Source organism: Hemicordylus capensis, chromosome 4 (assembly GCF_027244095.1).
Source record: "Hemicordylus capensis ecotype Gifberg chromosome 4, rHemCap1.1.pri, whole genome shotgun sequence".
Taxonomy (NCBI): Eukaryota; Metazoa; Chordata; class Lepidosauria; order Squamata; family Cordylidae; genus Hemicordylus; species Hemicordylus capensis.
In genome coordinates, this window is record NC_069660.1 from 130,098,626 (window position 1) to 130,118,576 (window position 19,951).

Genomic DNA, 19,951 nt, shown 5'->3' on the forward strand with positions numbered 1-19,951 from the left:
GGGTCAGAACGGAATTTCTCATCTTGATTGGAACTGGCCAACCTTAGCCAGGGGATTGATATTTCAGTCCCCTTCTCTGCCCTTACTCTTACCTGTGATTTATGTTCCTGGCATGTGCCCATGACTTCCAGTGCCAAACATTACTGTAATTTAAAAAATGTTACAGTCATCAGATTCCAGACCTGGAGAGAACCCAGCTGCCCAATCCCAATTAGCCATAATGTCACTGATGGCTAAGGTCTTGGCTTTGATTATGGGATAGATTATGGGAGTATAAACCTATGTCTATACTCCTCATGTATTAAAACTAGATTTCACTGTATTCGGGTCACCTAGCTTGGCCAGGATAGAAAAGATGGTGAAGTAGAAGAGAGAAGGCTCCCTAGATTAAAAAAGGAAGGAAGGAAGGAAGGAAGGAAGGAAGGAAGGAAGGAAGGAAGGAAGGAAGGAAGGAAGGAGACCTGAGTGATGGTGGTTGGTAGTTACAAGGCCCAGGCAGGCAGCATATTTCTCCCCTTAATTAGTTTCTGTGCTGCTCTGATCTAATCTGACCTAATCACAATCTAGTTTCTACTACTACTATGAATATTTAAATACCATTGGTTGCTCAATCCCCGCATTGAATATACATGACACAAAACCAGTTTCACTGTGGCCTTGTCGAATCCTCTTTATGTGGAAGTGCCTGAGAAAATCGGACTCCAGTAGTATTGCTGCTTCTCCCACAGTTCTTATGCTGGTGATATTTAACCAATTTATGTAACAAGTCCTCTCTTCACAAAACCCATCATAATGATAGTAATCTTGTTAGGATACATGCATGCTTGGGTCTCACTAACTGATCCATTCATTCACAGGGATATTTAAGTTGTTTGGGTATTTCCCAATGAGTTTGAGCCCTAGAACTTATTACATGGTGTAGTCCAAATCACACCAATTGCTAGAGGGGAAAAACCAGGGGGCTCAAAATATATACTCACATAGGTTATGATACTTCTAGGCCCCACAGAAAGCTGGAATGTGGTGCACAAGCCACCCAAGATACTCTGATTGCTAAAATGGTCTGCTAGAAAGATGTTTCTCCCTAGAATGGGCAGACCAATAAATATACCTTAAATGGCAATCCAGAGGAAGCTGAACACCCTTGCCTCCAAATGCACTGGTTGCTAGAAAAGCCTGAAATGTTTTGCACTTGATACTCAAAACCTGGCATATTCATTTTGTCTTATTATTACACAGGCCAGCTTTGAGTCAGCCAGACTGCACATGGGATGGAATGTTGCATTGTAGGAATTCTTCTGTCTCTTTAGGCTTAGATTTGCAGATTTGTAGCCAGAAACATGTATCTATACTTGAAAATACAAGTTTCATTACTGATGTGCATATATAGTACAGTCTGTAGTTGTTGCTGCTTTATAAGGTATCTTCCGGCTGGGAGAGACTCCTGCCTGAAACCCTGAACAGCTGCCAGTCAGTGTAGACCAGGCCTACTAAATGTGCCCCCCCAGCTGCTTTTGGCCTACAACTCCCATAATCCCTCACCACAGTAGCCAACAGCCAGGGATTATGGGAGTTGTAGGCCAACATCTGCAGGAGGGCCGAAGTTGAGCAGGTCTGTTGTAGACAATACTGAGCTGGATAGACCAATGGTCTGCCTTTGTAGGGAGCAGCTTCCTAGTTCCCTAGGTATTAGTAGTGATTTTCATTACTGATTCAGCCTTAATAAGATGCTCAATCCCTCTTCAGGGCGTTTTCCCGATTACACGCTGCAACAGATTTAACGTGTCCATTAAGTGCCCCTCCTCATTGCCCGTGTTTTGACATCGCAGTTGCTGTGTTGTTATCTGGTGCCGTCCATATCTCCCATGCCTTGATTCCGGTTTTATTGCTGCGTTATGGCTCTCTAACATCGTAACAGGGTTTCAGGAAAGTAGGTGTGTTTTTCCATTGTATTGTATTGTATTTATTTACTTATATTTATATATTTATATCCCGCTCTTCCTCCAAGGAGTCCAAAGCAGTGTACATGGTTATGTTTATCCTCACAACAACCCTGTGAGGTAGTTTAGGCTGAGAGATAAGTGGCTACCCCAGGGTCACCCAGTGAACTTCATGGCTGAATGGGGATTTGAACTCAGGTCTTCCCGGTCCTAGTCCATCACTCTAACCACTATGCCATGCTGGTTGTAGAGAGGCTTGCCCTGTTTCAGCAGGGTGTGGAGTGGGAGGTTATTTTCATTCCTCAAATAACTTTTGTCTGCTGGATATTTACTATGTGCCAGTTTGAGAGAGAGAGAGAGAGAGAGAGAGAGAGATTTCTTGCCCTGCCTTTACCCACAACAGCCCAGTGCCATTTTTCTGTTTGTAATGCCATTTCCCCTTTCCTTTCTGACATAGCCAGTCTCCCTGCCCCCCCGACACCCAGTATTTGCGACAAATGCTTCCAGCCCTTGGAAGTCTTTCTCATAAAGGCACTCCTCCGAAGCCATGCTGCTGCGGCTGCCGCAGGGAGCCCCGCTGGGCTCGGCTGCCTCCTGCCCAGCTCACGCCGAGGCGGCTGCTCTTCCAGCAGTGCCTGGCTCCGTCGTGTGCCCGGGGCGAGAAGCAGCCAGGCAGGCCGCTCCTCGCACTAGACACTGGAGTGGCTCCAGAGCGGCATGCTTGCTGCCTGGCCAGTCGGCTGGCTGCTTCTCGCCCTGGGCGCACGATGGAGCCAGGTGCTGCCGTGACCGGAGGAGCAGCCGGTGTGAGTGGGGCTCCCCATGGCAGCTGCCGCAGCAGCAGTGTGGCTGCGAAGGAGAAGAAGGGGGGCTGGGGGTGCAGAGACCAGGCAGCCCAGGCAGTGGCTACCTGCCTCCCCCAGCCCTGTGGAGCGGAGCCTCCAGGCAGGCGGGGGGGGAGGTGCAGGGCCAGGGCTGGGCAACCACTTTCCCTGGGGAAAGGTGCTGCTTCCTTCTATTATGGCCCCCTCTCTGCCATGGGATGGAGACAGAGATAGATACCGTATTTTACGGACTATAAGGCGCTACGGACTATAAGACGCACCTTAATTTTAATCCAGTTTTTCAGAGTTTTAACATATTAAACTGTTAAAACATATAAGACGCTCCTGAATTTTGGCGGATATTTTTCGAGGAAAAAGGTGAGTCTTATAGTCCATGAAATACGGTAGATATTTTTTAAAAAATAATTCGGTGAAATCATTTACATAAGAGTGCAACGATACAATGAATTATTATGGAATGGTGCTTCCCCCTGTTGGCAGATTTGCACAAGGCAGCCGAGAAGTTTTTTAAAAATTATTTCACGTCACACCACCACCACCACCCTGCAACTCCATTGGCCCCAATGGAGCAGGAGGAGGGGCAGATAAATGTGTTTCAAGGAGAAGATGGACACTTCTGCCTTGAAAACATGTTGCAGTGGATGGAAAATATGAATGGCCCCCAGCCTACAATGAAGTATTGAATAACGCTTTACTCTTGGTTTTAAACCGTTGCACTATTCTGTCACAGTTTGCAACGCTTTACCTGTTGCAAATCTCATAGTCCTTAAAACGCGCTAAAGGAGCAAAATAAAGCAGTTGCTACACTGCAATAGGGCTTCTCTCTTTTCAATATGTTGTCCTTATCCATTAGGGGGTGCCAGAGTGTAATCTGTTATCTTGCAAATTCTAGAATTGGCTTTCAGCCTGTATAACAAAGGAGATGCAGTATATGCCTTGGCAAAGAAACTCACAGAATCTTCTTTAATGAGCAAATAACACATGTGAAATAGTTACTTTATCGAAGTATGTTGATCCATAGCATCCAAATTATAGCAGTTGGATTTGAGGAAAATTGCTTTTCAAATTTAGAATGCATAGACAAGTGCTAGATGTTGCTTTCACTCCCAAGAGAACATCTTAGCATATTGCCAACTGTCTTTACTACTCTCCCCTTCCCCTACCATGAACTGTGGTGGAGCAGACCACTTCAGGCCGTAGATTTTGGGAGCATTTATTTCACTTGCTTATTTCCTTGTAAGTGAACGTGCTTAGTATTCTTACATGCATATATAGAAAGAATCAATTTGCTCCCCTACCAGATATAAAAAGGGAGAGGGGACAATTTTAACAGCAAATGAAGGAAAGGGCTGGATTGTGGAAGGAAGGGAATGAGAGTGCAATTTTAATGGAAAGATAAACTCTGTTCAAGTATTCAGCCTGAATTATGTGGAAAGGGGACTGGAGGGCACGGACTAGTCCTGTCTCCATGTTGACACACCTTCTAGCCAGGAGCCCCCCACTCTCCTTGGGTTCAGCCCTTGCAGAGGCAAGTGCTGACCTGGAGGAGAGTTTCTTCTCATGATCTTGAATGCTGGCTGCTCAGTGGAACAGAGGTTGGAGATGGACAGTTTTTCAGGGAATTGATGCTTGTGGTGAAATAGATGCTTGTGGTGTGTACATTCAGTACACTGTCAGCTCTGGTAAACGGGTCTTGCAATTTTCTGTACTATTCCTAGGGATGTGCACGGAACCGGTTCGGAAGCCCTTTATGGGCTCCTGAACTGTTCAAAGAACCGGTGGTTCCGTCGGTCCAACACCCAGGGGGTGTCTCTTTAAGGGCGGGGGAAGGTGCACTTATCCCTCCCACTGCTTTCCCCGTGCCAGCACTCTGTTATTTTCCAAAATCCATGGGGCAGCAGCGTACCCATGGATTTTGTGCCTGCCATCACGTGCACGTGCCTGTCACACACATCGTGTGCGCACACGATGTGCGTCCGTGACATGTGCGCATGACGGCAGGCGCATGCGCAGACTATTCTTCCTCATTTCTGGCTGTAAACAGGCGAAGGGGCGGCAAGGAGGTACGGGGAAGGGGGAAGGGGCAAAGGGGGCCAGCCTTTGGTGCCAGGTCTTCGGTGTGGGACTGGGGTCTGGGGGGAAGTTATACTAAGGTGGAGTTGGAGGTCTGGATTAAACTTTGTTAGTCCTCCTTTTACTGAGTTGTGTGTTTTGTTGTCATATGTTTGGGTTCTCTTAGGTAGGGTGATGTGGGGGGGTGTCCGGCAGTTCTGGGGCAGCTATTACTGTTGTGGTGGGGAATAGAAGAATTGGCATTGGCAGAGCAGCTGGCTGTTACAGGGGAAGGGAAACCAGTAATTTAGTAACTGTTTCCACTTCCGGCTCCCCTGTCAGCTCTCTAGTCTTGGGGAGCAGTTCCAACTACCCACAGAACCTAGCCTTGCTCCTCTGCAATGCCAGGTTGCTTCAGAATAAGACCAAAATCATCCTTGACTTGATCATGGATGAATGAGCCGACTTGGCTTGTGTAACTGAGGCTGGATTGGGGAGGCTAGTGGCCCATTTCAGCCCCAGCTTCTCCCATCAGGCTACTCTGTTGTGGAGCAGGCTAGGGGAAGGGTGTGTGGGTGTGTGGAGTGGCTGTGGTCCATAAGACTACCATCTCCCTTGCCAGTGCCCCTGTGAGTTGACTTATACTGAGTTTGTATTTCTGAGGCTGGGAACTAGGGATAGATTGAGGATTCTGTTGGCGTACTGTCTGTCCCGCCGCCCAACTGACTCCCTATCCGAGTTGATGGGGCTGGTCTCATTGCTGGAGTCACCCAGACTCCTAGTGCTGGGGGACTTCAATATCCACTGATAGGCCAACTTGTCTGGCATGGCTCAGTTCATAGTGGCCATGACGACTATGGGCCTATCCCAACTAGTTTCAGGACGAACTCATGTTGCCAGCCACACACTTGAAATGGTCTTTTGTTTGGATCGGGGGGTGTTCCCTTGATGGGTGGGGGATCCTATGGTTTCCTCATTGTTGTGAATGGACCACTACCTGGTTAAGGTTGGTTTCACAGCCACAATCCAGCCCTGCAGGAGTGGAGGACCTATTAAAATAGTCCACCTGAGATGGCTGCTGGACCCGGTAAGATTCCCCAAAGCCTTGGAGGGTTTTAATGTTGGTGCTGCCAGTGATTCTGTTGATGCCCTTGTGGGAACCTGGAATAGGGAACTCACTAGAGCAGTAGACACGATCGCTCCTAAGCATCCCTTCTGACCTGCTTTAAAAGTGGCCCCTTGGTACACAGAGGAGTTGCAGGATCTGAAGCAGCAAGATAGGCGACTGGAACGCAAGTGGAGGAGAACCCGGCATGAAATTGACAGGACACAGCATAGAGCCCATTTGAAGGTTTATGTGGAAGTGGTGCATGCAGCAAAAATACAATTCTGGTCTGCGCCAATGGTCCCTCTAATTTTTTTCATCTCTGTGTGGAATGGGTTTTGTTCTGGGCGGCGGTACTGTGTGCGCACATGCATTCAGGGTGGGGCCTTCCTAATTCAACCTGAGTGGGATCTAAAATTAACTGAGCGGACATAAGAAAACTTTTGTGCACGTGCAAACACCTTAGAGGAAACAGTGGTCTGAGCACATTGCTTCTGCAGGTCTGCGTTCAACCAAGTTGTCCTTGGTTGTGAGGAATTTGATTCAGGCTCCTTCTGTTTCGAACCAGTCCCTGGAAACTATGTTCTGCTGCAATGCTTTTATTGGGTTTTATTGAAGACAAAATTTCTTGTATTCAAGCCGACTTGGACTCCACTGTTTTTGCATCGTCTATTAAGGTGGTGTCCAGCAATCCCACTTGCAGTATTAGGTTGGATCAGTTTCAATCTGTGATGCCTGAGGATGTGGACAAGCTGCTTGGGACGGTGCAGCCTACCATTTGTTCTCCAGATCTATGCCCGACTTGGCTGCTTCTATCTAGCAGGGAAATTGTTGGAGATGGCCTAGTTAATATCATTAACTCATCACTGAGGGAGGGTAGGATGCCTCCTTGTTTGAAGGATGCAATGATTAGACCACTTCTTAAGAAGCCTTCCCTAGAGCCCTCAGTGATGGATAGTTATAGGCCGGTCTGCAATCTCCCATGGTTGGGCAAGGTGATTGAGAGGGTGGTGGCTAACCAGCTCCAGGCAGTTTGGGGGGAAATCGGTTATCTAGACCAATTTCAGACTGGGTTTAGAGGAGGCTATGTGGTTGAGTTGGCTTTGGTCGGCCTGATGGCTGACATTTACCAGGGAATTGACAGAGGGAGTGTGTTTCTGTTGGTTCTTTTGGAACTCTTGGTGGCGTTTGATACCATTGACCATGGTATCCTTCTGGACTGCTTGGGGGAGCTGGAGATAGGGGTAACTGCTTTGCAGTGGTTCTGGAGCTTGGTGACTAATGCTCTTTGAAATGTGAACTATTATATGGAGTTCCTCAGGGCTCTATTCTGTCACCAATGCTTTTTAACATCTACCAGGATATTTGGTGCTGGGTGTTATCAGTATGCTGGTGACACCCAAATCTATTTCTGCTCCTCCTCCTCCTCATGAAATGGCATTCATTCCCTAAATGCTTGCCTACAGGCAGTAATGGGTTGGATGAGGGATAACAAATTGAAGCTGAATTCAAGCAAGACGGAGGTGCTCATTGTGGGGGATTGGAATTTGAGAGATGAGTTAGATATTCCTGTGCTGGATGGGGCTACACTCCCCAAGAAGGAGCAGGTGCGCAGCTTGGGAGTACTCCTGGACCCAGGCCTCATCCTGATATCTCAGGTGGAGGCTATGGCCAGGAGCGCTTTCCATCAACTTCGTCTGATTTGACAGCTGCGTCCATTCCTTGAAGAGAATGGTCTCAAAGCAATGGTGCATCAGCTGGTAACTTCCAGGCTTGACTATTACAATGCGCTCTACATGGCTGCCTTTGTACGGGGCTCTCTTTAAAGCCCTGAATAGCTTGGGCTATCTTACAGAGTGCCTTCTTTTGTATGATCCCTGTTCTGGTTGTTGATCGAAATAAAAACTGACTTTATATGATTCCCATTGCATGTTGAAGTCATCTGGAGAGGTCCATCTGGGGAGGTCCAGTTACCACTGGTATGTCTGGTGGCAACTCTGAACCGGGCCTTCTCTGTAGCTGTTCCTGGCCTATGGAATGTGCTCCTGGAAGATATCCAGGAGATTAGGAGAGGAGAGCTGGTCTTGTGGTAGCAAGCATGACTTGTCCCCATAGCTAAGTAGGGTCTGCCCTGGTTGCATCTGAATGGGAGACTTGATGTGTGAGAACTGCAAGATATTCCCCTCAGGGGATTAAGCCACTCTGGGAAGAGCAGAAAGTTTCAAGTTCCCTCCCTGGCTTCTCCAAGATAGGGCTGAGAGAGATTCCTGCCTGCAACCTTGGAGAAGCTGCCAATACTGAGCTAGATAGACCAATGGTCTGACTCAATATATGGCAGTTTCCTATGTTCCTATATCCATAATTTAGGCTTGTTGTTGGCCTTTAAGAGAGCCCTAAAAACATACTTGTTTGCCCTCGTCTTCCAAGGTTTTTAAATTGTGTTTAAGTATTTTAATTGGTTTTAAATGGTTCTGAATTGTTTTAAAATTGTTTTTATGTTGTTTTAAGCAGTGCGTGTTTGTTGGTGTTTGTTTTTATGTTTTTTAAACTTGTGTACCGCCCAGAGCCTTTGGATGGGGCGGTCCAGAAATGTAATAAATAAATAAGAGCACCGAGGGTGTGTGCACAAGTACACACACGTATGCTTAAGTAGCATGCTGATGGCATGTCACCTTGCTGGATACAAATACTGTGCCAGGTTCTGGTGAATATTAAGCACTTTTAGGACTCATTGATTTTTGTGGGGAAATTAAGCACATTACTTAATCTCTTGCATTGAAATAAGTGGGATTTAGAAGTGCTTGACTTTGGCTAGATTGTGCTCATCTTCTGAATTGTTATACTCCAGTCACATAGTTTAGACTGAGTCTTCAATAACTGAATTTTAGCAGTTGTGTAATTGCTGTTTTCATTCTGAATGGCCATATTAAAATGGGCTGTGGTGAGAGCTAGGATAGTTTTTGGTGTCCACCCACTGCAAACTGGATTCTATGAACAGATGCCTTCCTTTGACTATTATGTCAGCGTGCTGGCAGATTACCTTGTGTGTTGTCTAGAGCTGTTCTGTCAGAGAGATCCAAGACTGTGCATGCATGCAACACACTTTGTTTGTTTTTTGCTTAGAGAAAACAATCCACCTACATCAATTAGTTGCCAGACAAATCTCAATTCCCAGTTATCTTTTTGCAGTTAGTAGGCATAACCCTCATATTTTGGGGAATATGCAACAACTGCAAGGTGTTTTTACCCGTTATACTAAACATGCCTTTGCATGTGTGAACAGAAAGGAAAAGAGAGTTGTGTTTGAATTAGGTGGTCCATTCTAGTCAGTGTTGGTTTTATATTTGTAGAAAAAAGTATGAAACAATTGGACAGGTGAATTTTTGGCTTAATTTGACCATATACTGTATTTAATAGTCTTTCTTATGATTAGTAGGTAAGCTCATAGGGTTGTACTGTTGTTAATTTATTAAAACTATACATATAGCCTGCCCTTCAAAAATACTTTTTCTGGGGTGGCTAACACATACAAAGGTAAAAATGCAATCAATAAAATTATAATAGACTAGAACAATTAAGAACAAAAAATAGCAGCACAATAAAATTGTGGTAATGGCCTTTGGCTGAGTGTAATAAATGTGACTTGAATTGGTTGTACATTCACACCACAGATATAGGAAATGCAAATATGTGCTTTTTAGTATTGTGTACAAATGTCCTCAGTGGAATTTGCCTGATTACAAGCCCAGATGTTCTGTGTAAAATTGGAGTAGCTGGCAGGACGGAGTGGGTCGAAGGGTGTGGTACTTCTATTTTATTTTTTTTGTTATGGTTCTGTTCCCAGTTCCAAGGTGAGTGGCTTGGGGTTATGGGACAGTTGTGAGGGAACTATGCTCTGCACATGCTCAGAAGCATTTTGCTCAACTATTCCTTGATAACCTTTCAGGGCTAAACTGTGACACATTCTGTGTCACAAGCGTGTCACGGTTTGAAACCTCCCAGAGATGAAAGTTTGGGGGCGGTATACAAATTTGATAGATACATAAATAAATAAATTCTGCTCCTACTGAGCCTTGATATAATACATACATACATACATACATACATACATACATAATATTCTAAAGTGTGTTATATTCTGAAATTTCACTTCTATTACACTACTGTGGGGGTTCTCTGGGCTGAGTATTTAGGGAATATAAACATAAGAATATATTAGAAGCTGTTTTCCCCACGAAGTAACTTTATTGCAAATGTCCGTGTAATTTTTAAGATGCTGCCAGTGAGGTCAGAATGCCTGTTCCTCAGTATCTGTTTGCTGATACAGGAAATTCTAAGATTACTGTCCTACATCCAGACTAGTGTTGTGCCAGCACATTGCTCTTCATTGTGTGGCTGTGGGTGAGTGGCGGCCTGCACAGACCTCAGTAATGGCCCATGGATTCTCACTCCACCCCCCCTGCTCCTGCCACAGTTGTTCCCCTAGCTCTGCCCCTGCCCCTGGCTTGTTGCTCTCTTTCTGGCTCCCCCGCCTGCTGCCACTGCCAGTTCCCTCTCACGCTCTCCCTCTCTTGCTCTCCCTCATCTTCTTTCTGCTGCCACTTCCCAGCTGGTTTGAGAGGCAGTAAGGTTGAATGAACCCTTGCCGCATGGCGCAACAGCTGGCATTTTCCAGCCTGCTCACCCCCGCTTGGCCTCTTGCTCCTGCTCACTCCTTGCCCCAGTTCGGCCTGCTTCTGCTGCACTCATTCAACCTTACCGCCACAGAAACTAGCTGGGAAGTGGCGGCAACAGGAAGAAAGCGAGGGGAAGTAAGCGAGAGTGGCAAGCCAGGGGCCAGAGCTGGCACTGAGGGGATCAGCGCTGGCTCAGATTACCCAGCAGTGGAGGGAAAGCAGGGCCTTGGCAGTTGTGTGGGGCTTGGGTCGGCAGGGGGTTTCTCGAATATTAGGCAGCAGCATTCCAAGAAAAGGGGGGACTTGTCCCAGGCAATTTGGTGGCAGCCCCCAAAACAGTGAAGATCACTGTTCTAGCTTAATACTGTTGTCCTAGTGCAAGGACATTGTGCATGTGATGTACAAAGAAAGGAATGTCTGTTTCAGAGTAGTTCATCGGCTAGTACAAGATGTGGACATGTCACCCAGTGCACTGCATAACTTCGTATGTATTCGTTGTTCACCAGCGGTTGTGCAACATTGTAAAGTCACTTAATGCAGCTCTGCAAACTTCTAAAGTGTGTGCAGCTTCTCTTGTTGCATAGTGGTGAGCCAGCGTGGTGTAGTGGTTAGAGTGATGGACTAGGACCGGGGAGATCCGAGTTCAAATCCCCATTCAGCCATGATACTAGCTGGGTGACTCTGGGCCAGTCACTTCTCTCCCAGCCTAACCTACTTCACAGGGTTGTTGTGAGGAGAAACCTAAGTATGTAGTTCACTGCTCTGGGCTCCTTGGAGGAAGAGCGGGATATAAAATGTAAAATAATAATAATAATAATAATAATAGTGCAACACTTGTCTTGGTGTCAGCCCCAGTGGATTATTATCCAGCTAGAACCATTTTATTTATGGTATAATCTCTCTCAATCTGGATTCATTAATTCAGAATAATTATTGCACCCTGCATCTGCATTCACAATCTGTACCCGATACGTTGACTGAAAATAAAGCTACCCAGCAGTACCATTATATCTTTGCACAAATCTATGGTGACGCCACACTTGGAATACTGTTTATAGTTTTGGTTTCTTCATTTTGAAAATAATATTGTAGAGCTAGGAAAAGGGCAACCAAAATGATCAGGGGGTTAGAGCACTTTCTTGTACAAAAGATGGCTGAACGGTTCGGGGGTTTTAATTTAGAAAAAAAAGATGACTGGTGTGAAACATGATAGATGTTTATACAAAAATGCATGGCATGGAGAAAGTGGAAAGAGAAATTTTTGCATTAATACTAGAATTTGGGTCATTAGATGAAATTTATGAGCAGTTGATTCAGGACAGGCAAAATGCAATTTTTTCTTCATCTCACAACGCATAATTGATGCATGGAATCCACAGCCACAAGATGTAGGGCTGATTACTAGCTTAGGTGGCTTTAGAAGGGTATTAGAGAAATGCTCAGGGAATAGGTCTGACTATTCAGGCCCAGCCCAAACCCCTCTGGTACTTGAGGTGGTGTGACAAGCTGCTGGCTTCCATCTTCACCATCTCAGGGCCATTCCCAGATGGTGATTTCACTTTGCTTCACCATGGGAAGGGCAGGTGTGCATTCACACATCAGGCAGGTTTATGTTGAAGTCTGTGCAAGATATTGGGGAGCACTCCATACACAGTGTAGGTTTTTTCCTGCACTTTGGAGCTTAGCCCACATTATTTCCACATAATAAGTGCCACTTTTTACAGCGGCTTTTTGGGTTACTTGGATATATCCAATAATATGCACTGATGTTTCTTATGAGACGAATGGAGGAGCCATGCTGATAGAACATCTTTTCTTAAAACCTCACTGGTTTGATTTTTTTATTTTTTATTTTTAAAAAGAAATTGCTTGGTGATCTTGTGGGAAATGGTTCTATGCACCCACAGAGTGTGTTTTTGTTTTCCTTTTTTAATTTTTTTAAAAAAATATCTCTTTCCCCCCTCACCCTTTTGAAAACCTCCTGGCTTCATTTGACTCCCAGTGTAACTTTATGGTGTACACAAGAACATAACTGGGCATTTTTTAAAGCCTCATGTTTTTCTTTTTAAAAAACAACAACAGACATTTGCTTGGTGATCTTGCAGAACATTGTATGCATCCACACCCTGTGAGTGCACACAGTGTTCTACAAGATCACCAAACAAATGTGTGTTAAAAAAAAAAAAGCAACAAGCAAGGCTTTAAGAAAAGCCTACTTTTGTGTTTATGTTCACCATAAAGTTACACCTTACACAGACTTGAATAGTGTGCAGTATGAATGATGCACACACAAAAATATGGAAGGAACCAACAGGAACACTACTAAAGGAGTCCTATGTGAACAGCCCCCAGGTTTCCTTCCAATTATCTTTATTGCACGTTATTACTGTTAATATAGTATCTCCTAACTTGCTCTACTTTACCCCACTTAATTCACTAGTTAAGCCCACAATTTGGGAAAGGCCCAGTTCTTCGTCTTCCCTAACTCCCTGCTTCAGCCTTCTCTTCTCCTCTATTTCTGTGATGCAGAGCATGTCATTCTCCCCCACCACCACCACCACACACACACACCCCCTGGCTCATCACCCTGACACTTTCCCAGTAGTGTGTGGAGTGTGCCTTCACCCATCCTTTTTGGGGCTGCCCTTTCCTCGGCAATCTAACATGGCTCTTCCCCCTGCTCCCCTTTCTCTTACCTTATTCAGAGGCATGTGCTGGATCTGCTGCTTAATCTTCTTCTGCCTCTAGCATTTTCAAAAAGCAGAGGAGAAGGGAGCAGAAGGAAGTGAGGAGACGGAGTGTAGCGTGCTGGGCTAGAGTAGCACTCTCGCCTGGCACTGTACTCTCCACCTCCACGCTTCCTTCTGCTCCCTTTCCCTCGGCCTTTTGAAAATGCTAGAGGTGGGATTTCAGGAGGAGGAGGAAGAGAGCAGTGGCAGGGTAAGGTTTGGGGGAGGTTTCCAAAGGCAGTGGCAGGTGGATGTGGCTGAAAATGATGGGCCACCAGAGAAGGCCAGCGTGTAATTGGCTGCCTGAGGTAGCTGCTTCACCCAGCCTTATGAGTGGGCTGGCCACATGGCCATTAGTCACTATAACTATAGTGAGCCTTTGTGCACAGAAGTAGTGTTGTTGCCCTCCATTGCTGTGAAGGCAACTGCCTTTAAGGTTGTTTGAAGGTATCCCATAAGCATTTTGTTGGGCGCGGTAGAAAGCAGGATGCTGGACTATATGGACCTTTTGGTCTGGTCCATCACAGGGGTTCTAGTGTATATCCACAGAAGAATTTATGTAGGGCATTTATTGCCAAAACATAGAGCAAGGCCATTTCATTTGGCATGGCTTGCTGCATAAGTGTTGACCATTATAGTTTTGTATTTCCTTCCAGGCCAGCTTATTAATTAATTATTTATTATTTAGTACATTTATATACCGCCCCATACAAAAAAGTCCTTGGGTGGTTCACAATACATAAAACCAATTAAAACATTAACATAATTAAAACAATTTAAAATACAATAAAGACTTTAGAACCAAAGCTTTAAAACTATAAACTAAAAGCCTGGCTAAACAGGTATGTTTTTAGGTCCTCCTTAAAAACATTCAGAGAAGGGGAAACACTTTTTTTGTTAGGAAGCGTGTTCCAGAGTCCTGGGGCAACTCTAGAAAAGGCTCATTTTTGAGTCTCCACCAACCACAACCAGAGCTCCCCAGATGATCTTAACAGGCAGTGGGGTTGATGAAGAAGGCTCCCTCTCAAATACCTCGGACCCAAGCCGTTTAGGGCTTTATAGGTAACTAGTATTTTTAAGCCCGTTATGATAACGGGTGCTAGCTTTCTATCCCGTCTTTTCTGTCTCTCTCTCTCTCTCTTTCTGTCTCTTTTTTTCCCCCTTGTCCCCTCTCTCTTTTTGTTTTTTTTTGTTGTTGTTGTCTCTGTTTTTGTTCTTCCTTATTTTGCTTACTTTTTTGGGTGGTGGTGGTGGATGAATAACGGCCAAAATGGCCCATGAGAAGGTGGCCGCCCCCGCCTATCGCCCTCCCGCGCACCTAGCTGCCGGAGCCCACCTTACCCGCTCCAGCCCGAAGGAGAAGAGAGGAACTCGGGAACAGAGCTACTCTCTGTGTTAAGCTGCTGCCCATACTGTCGCAATGGAAGCAATAGGCGTCCTTTGCGTCCATAGCGGCAGTTTGAGCAGTGACTTAGCACAGAGAGGAGCTCTGCTCGTGAGCTCCTCTCTTTTCCCTCGGGCTGGAGCGGGTAAGGTGGTCTTCGGCAGCTGGGTGGGCGGGAGGGCGATAGGCGGGGGCGGCGACCTTCTCATGGGCCATTTTGGCCCTTAATCTTTTTGGGGGGGGAGCGGGGAAGGTGATTTTGGGCAGCTGGGAGGGCGGGTGAGCAGGCGGGGGCGACGGCTGTGAGCGGGCGGGGGCCTCGTTGGCGGCTTCGCCGCCACCTCGCCCAGCTTCCCTGTCCCCCGTCTCGGTCTTCCCCCGCCGCCATTGCCCTCGCCTTTTTCAGGGCGGCCGCTTCTGGTTGCCTCGGCCTCCTCTCGCCGTGCCGCAGCTCATGGCCGAGGTGGCGGCTCTGCCGCCGCCTCGGCCACTTTCCCCCGCCGCCACACACCGGCTAATGGCTGCCCGTGGCTGTGGGACACTGGTGTCTGCAGTCCTGTGTCCCTTGGGCTCTTCTGGGCCTGCGCTTCGCGCAGGCCCAGAACAGCCCAGGGAGTAGGGATGTGCACGGTCCGGAGAAGTCCGGACCGGCACCGAAGGGGGGCCTTGTTTTTAGGGCGGGGAGGGCTTGCTTAGCCCTCCCGCCTCCTTGCCCCCGCCAGCGCCCGTATTTAACATTATAGGGGCGCTGGAAACCAGCCGCCCCCCCCCCGCCGCCGCCACCGCCGCCGCCGCGAAATCACTCTTAAAAACATCCAGCCCTCCCTCCCTCCCAGCTAGCTGCCCGCCCGCCCCCCCACCCACCCAGTCGCTCACCCGGTCGGTAGATACTAAGCGAGAGGAGCTCCGGCACAGAGCTCCTCTCGCTAGGAAGGCCTCCGGGAGAATGGTGGCTTGCGCGCGCATGCGCGCGCCGCAAACCACGCCGTTCTCCGGAGGCCCGGTCTACCCGCCAGGAAAGGGCCGGGTAGACCGGGCCTCCGATCGCTGGGTAGACCGGGCCTCCGGCGATCGGAGGCCCGGTCTACCCAGCGATCGGAGGCCCGGTCTACCCGGCCCTTTCCTGGCGGGTAGACCGGGCCTCCGGAGAACGGCGTGGTTTGCGGCGCGCGCGCAAGCCACCATTCTCCCGGAGGCCTTCCTAACGAGAGGAGCTCTGTGCCGGAGCTCCTCTCGCTTAGTATCTACCGACCGGGTGAGCGACAGGGTGGGTGGGTGGGGGGGCGGGCGGGCAGCTAGCTGGGAGGGAGGGAGGGCTGGATGTTTTTAAGAGTGATTTCGCGGCGGCGGCGGTGGCGGCGGCGGGGGGGGGCGGCTGGTTTCCAGCGCCCCTATAATGTTAAATACGGGCGCTGGCGGGGGCAAGGAGGCGGGAGGGCTAAGCAAGCCCTCCCCGCCCTTAAAGATATACCCCGCACCCAAACCAGCCCAGTCCGAACCGGTCCGGCAGTTCGGCCATTCTTTGGAATGGCCGCCGGACCGGTTCGGGCACACCACTACCAGGGAGGCAGGGACGCAGATCCCCAACGTTCCAAAGCCACGGCCACTCACGTAGCCTTTTATTATATAGGATAACCAGCACTTTGTATTTCTCCCAGAGACTTATTGGCAGCCAGTGTAATTCTTTTAAAATTGGTGTAATATGCTCTCTTCGGGCAACCCCGGAGACCAACCTGGCATGTCTTATTTGTTTTTGTTATGTCTTGTTTTTGTATTCTTTCCTCACAGTATTTGGCTTGGATCACTTGCTTGAGACATCTGGAACTATTCACTCTGCAAGCTCTTTTCTGCAGTGTGTTTCTTTCTGCTTGCACACATTGTGATCTGGATTCTGCTGTACAACCTGCATTTAGAGAAATGGATGAAAGGGATACTCTTTGAAAGGGCTAGAGCCTTGCATAGTCCTTTATAAAGAGGTTTTCTGTGCAAAAGCATAAGCAGTGCATATGGATAGACGGTAATATATATTTTACCTGCAGATCACAGAGTGACCTTAGCTCGTATTTTCAAAGGAACTGTTTTTAAAGTCGAGATCAATGGCAAAATCTCACTGACTTTCAGTGGAGTTGGATGGTTCCCAAAGGTCACACAGTACACCATAAGCATTGTTTTCTAGAAGCTTGCAGACTTGGTTGGGACCAGCATCGGGCCTGGAAATTCACCAGTTGATCTTTTAATTAAACGGCAGGCGGCTGCATTTACTGCTGTGACGCTAATAGCAGCTGTGCTGATGTTACTGGCTTCTCTCTGTTGTCATCGCACAATGGCTTGCCAGCAGCTTCCTGATTCAAAACAAACAGTTTGACTTCCCCCCCCCCCCGTTACCTGTGCCATAGGATGTAATGTTTGATTATGAAGAGTGATAGAGACATGCAGCCCTGTAGGCAACCATTCTCCCATATCCCCCTTCTCTTCCTCCCCCCACCTTATTAGTTGTGTACCTAGCAGTGCTACTGAGGTAAGCATGGGCAGAAATTATCTTTTGTGGCTGCACAGGAACAGACAGAGTGACCGAGCTCTCTGGGCCCAGTGACTCAGATGCTGAATGCTGCTAAGAAAAAGGTGATGCCGTTTGCTGTTTGTGGGAAGGGGTGGCTACATTTGTGTTTATAGCCTGGGGGATTCCCAAATAGAGAGGCCCTTTTTGAAGGGCTAGGATTTCATTGGTGAGCTGAATCTAGACCCACGAGGCTTCTGGTACGTGCTGAATGGAAGCGAGTGAGGAGATGCCCTTCCTGGATGACAGGATCAGCTTTCACTGAGGAAACAGCCTGGGATTAAAGTTATGAGGTGGGGGAGTATAGAAGCCCCAGCAGGCAGCAGCTAAGCACAAGAGCTCAGTTGGAGCTCTTGGGAGTAACTGGGAGGGAACATTCATTTATCTTGTGTTCCGAGGGATGTTTTCTGTCCATGAGACGAAGGATTTGAAAATGCCTAAAAATTCTAATGTTCTTCAAACGCTTGTGGCATCTCTCTGCTGTTTTTATCATCGTAAGTCTATTATTGGAATCAAGGTAGGTGGCTTATCATGTTAACAGTGAAATCTGCTAGTTCGTTTAAACACTATTTATTTGACAGAAATCATGGTTAGAGAGTACATATGTCTATCTGGAAATTAGTAAAAATTCCTGTTATGGTTGTATAGAATATATATGGCCAGTGTAGTGGCTAAAGTGGTGATCCTAAGTCCAGGAAGTTTGCGTTCTGGGCTAGTCACTATCTCTCTGCAAAAACATGTGCCAGACCTACCTCACAAAGTGGTTGTGAGGATACAATGGGGGAAACTTCGCATATGCTCCCTGTAGAAAGAGTACAAATCTGATAGATATCAGCTAAAAGCATTTCAAACTTCGGTTGTCTACGAAAGTGAAATAACAAACAGGAGAGCCAATCTCTAAACAGAAGAATCGAGAGAAGGCAAAATTGGTCATGGAGTTTTAGAGCTGTCAGGGACCATAGAGGTCTTTTACCCCAACCCCCATCAGTGCCACAGGAAGCTGCCACAGCATCCCTGGTCAAAAACCACCAGCCAAGAAGAGCCCACCACTGCATGAGGCAGACTGTCCCACTGCTGAACAGATCTGACCGTTAGAAAACACTTCCTAATGTATAGGAATTTCAACCCATTGGTTCTAGTCCTGCCCTCAGGGGCAGTGGAGACAACTCTGCTCCTCTTTCTACTACTTCTGCTCCTACTGCCTACTACGTGGCAACCCCTTAGATATTTGAGGATGGCAATCCTGCCTCCCCTTAGTCTTCTCTTGTCCTGGCTAAACAGACCCAACTCCTTCACAGAATACGATGTAACAGTTGCTGCTTATGACTTTCACACTGTGCCTATGCAGCCCAAGCTAGCATTAACTTCTTTAGCAGTTTCATCACGCTGCTGGCTCATATTTAGCTTGTGGTTCCTTAAGACACCTAGATCTCTTTCTCATGTACTGCTTCCGAGCCAAGTCTCTCCCATCCTATACTTGTGCATTTAAGTTTTCTTACCCAAATGCAGAACAGAACTTTACATTTGCCTCTGTCGAACTACATCTTGCTCGTTTCAGCCCAGTGTCTGAGCCTGTCCAGAACACTTTGAGTTTTGATCCTGTTCTGTCTTATAAAGTAGTGGCTATCCTCCCTAGCTTTGTGTCACCTGCAGATTTGACACGCACTCCCTCCACTCCCTCATCCAAGTCACTTATAAACATGTGGATCAGAACAGGGCCCAGAACAGAGCTCTATGGCACTCCACTCGATACCTCCCTACAGGTTGACATGGAACCATTAATGAGCAACCGTTGAGTATGGCTGCTCAACCAGCTATGAATCCACCTAACAGTAGTACCATATAGCCTGCATTATTCCATTTTGTGAGCAAGGAAATCATGGGAGATTGTTAGACGTTTGTTTGCTGTATTCAAGATATGCCATGTCCACAGCATTCCCACGATCTGCTAAACTAGAAACTCTGTCAAAAAAGGAGACACGGTTAGTCTGGCATGACTTGCTCACCTGTTCTTGTGAGAAAAAGTATTGATGCAAGCCAGCTCATTTGCAGTTTAACAAATATTGTGAAGCATTTTGAATGTCTGTGGTGGTCTTCGGGAAAATTTTACATACAGTTATTGGCTGACATCCAGACTAGGAAAGTGTATGTGCTAGGTGAGAAGTGTCAGTGTTGCTGAAGGTTTTGATTAGCTCAATACCAGCAATCACCTGGGGTGGGGGCAATTTTGAAGACCTCCCCTTCCCCTAGAAGCACTCTGTGCCTCCTTAAAATATGTCCCTGAGGGTCATGCAGCCCTCATGACAGGGGCATATTTTTGGGTGGCACATAGCACTTTCAGGGCAAGGGGAGAGGTCATCAAAATCCACCCCCTACCCCACCACCTGTGCTGCTTTAGTTGTGAAATCGGCAGCAGTGTTGGCACTTCTCACCTAGCACCCATGCTTGGTTAGTCCATGTAGGCAAATCTGAGGACCATTTTATTAATAAGAATATAAAATCCCTGTGAACCCTCTCATTGAACCAGTTCAGATGTAACCATGGTTAGAAGACCAGAAGCAAGCAAGAGGCTTGCACTCTCCCTTTTTCTCTCCCATGCAGATTTTCCCTCTGTGGTTTGCTTGCTTTTGCCATAATACGGTATTACAACTGTATCAGAGCTA

The 19,951-nt window shown here is 47.1% G+C and overlaps 1 protein-coding gene across 4 annotated transcripts in view; it reads left to right on the plus strand.

Moving 5' to 3' along the window:
• The window catches only part of BCAR3 (BCAR3 adaptor protein, NSP family member), a 166,821-nt gene that overhangs the window by 94,353 nt on the left and 52,517 nt on the right, over window positions 1-19,951 (plus strand). Inside the window, exon 1 of one of the 4 annotated variants that reach the window (XM_053248585.1) lies at window positions 17,697-17,805. The exons of the other annotated variants lie outside the window; for them this stretch is intronic. Within the exon in view, the coding sequence (XP_053104560.1) occupies window positions 17,722-17,805 (84 nt within the window). The 5' untranslated portion in view covers window positions 17,697-17,721. Of the gene's footprint in view, window positions 1-17,696; window positions 17,806-19,951 lie in introns of those variants that run through there. 4 annotated transcript variants of the gene reach the window in all.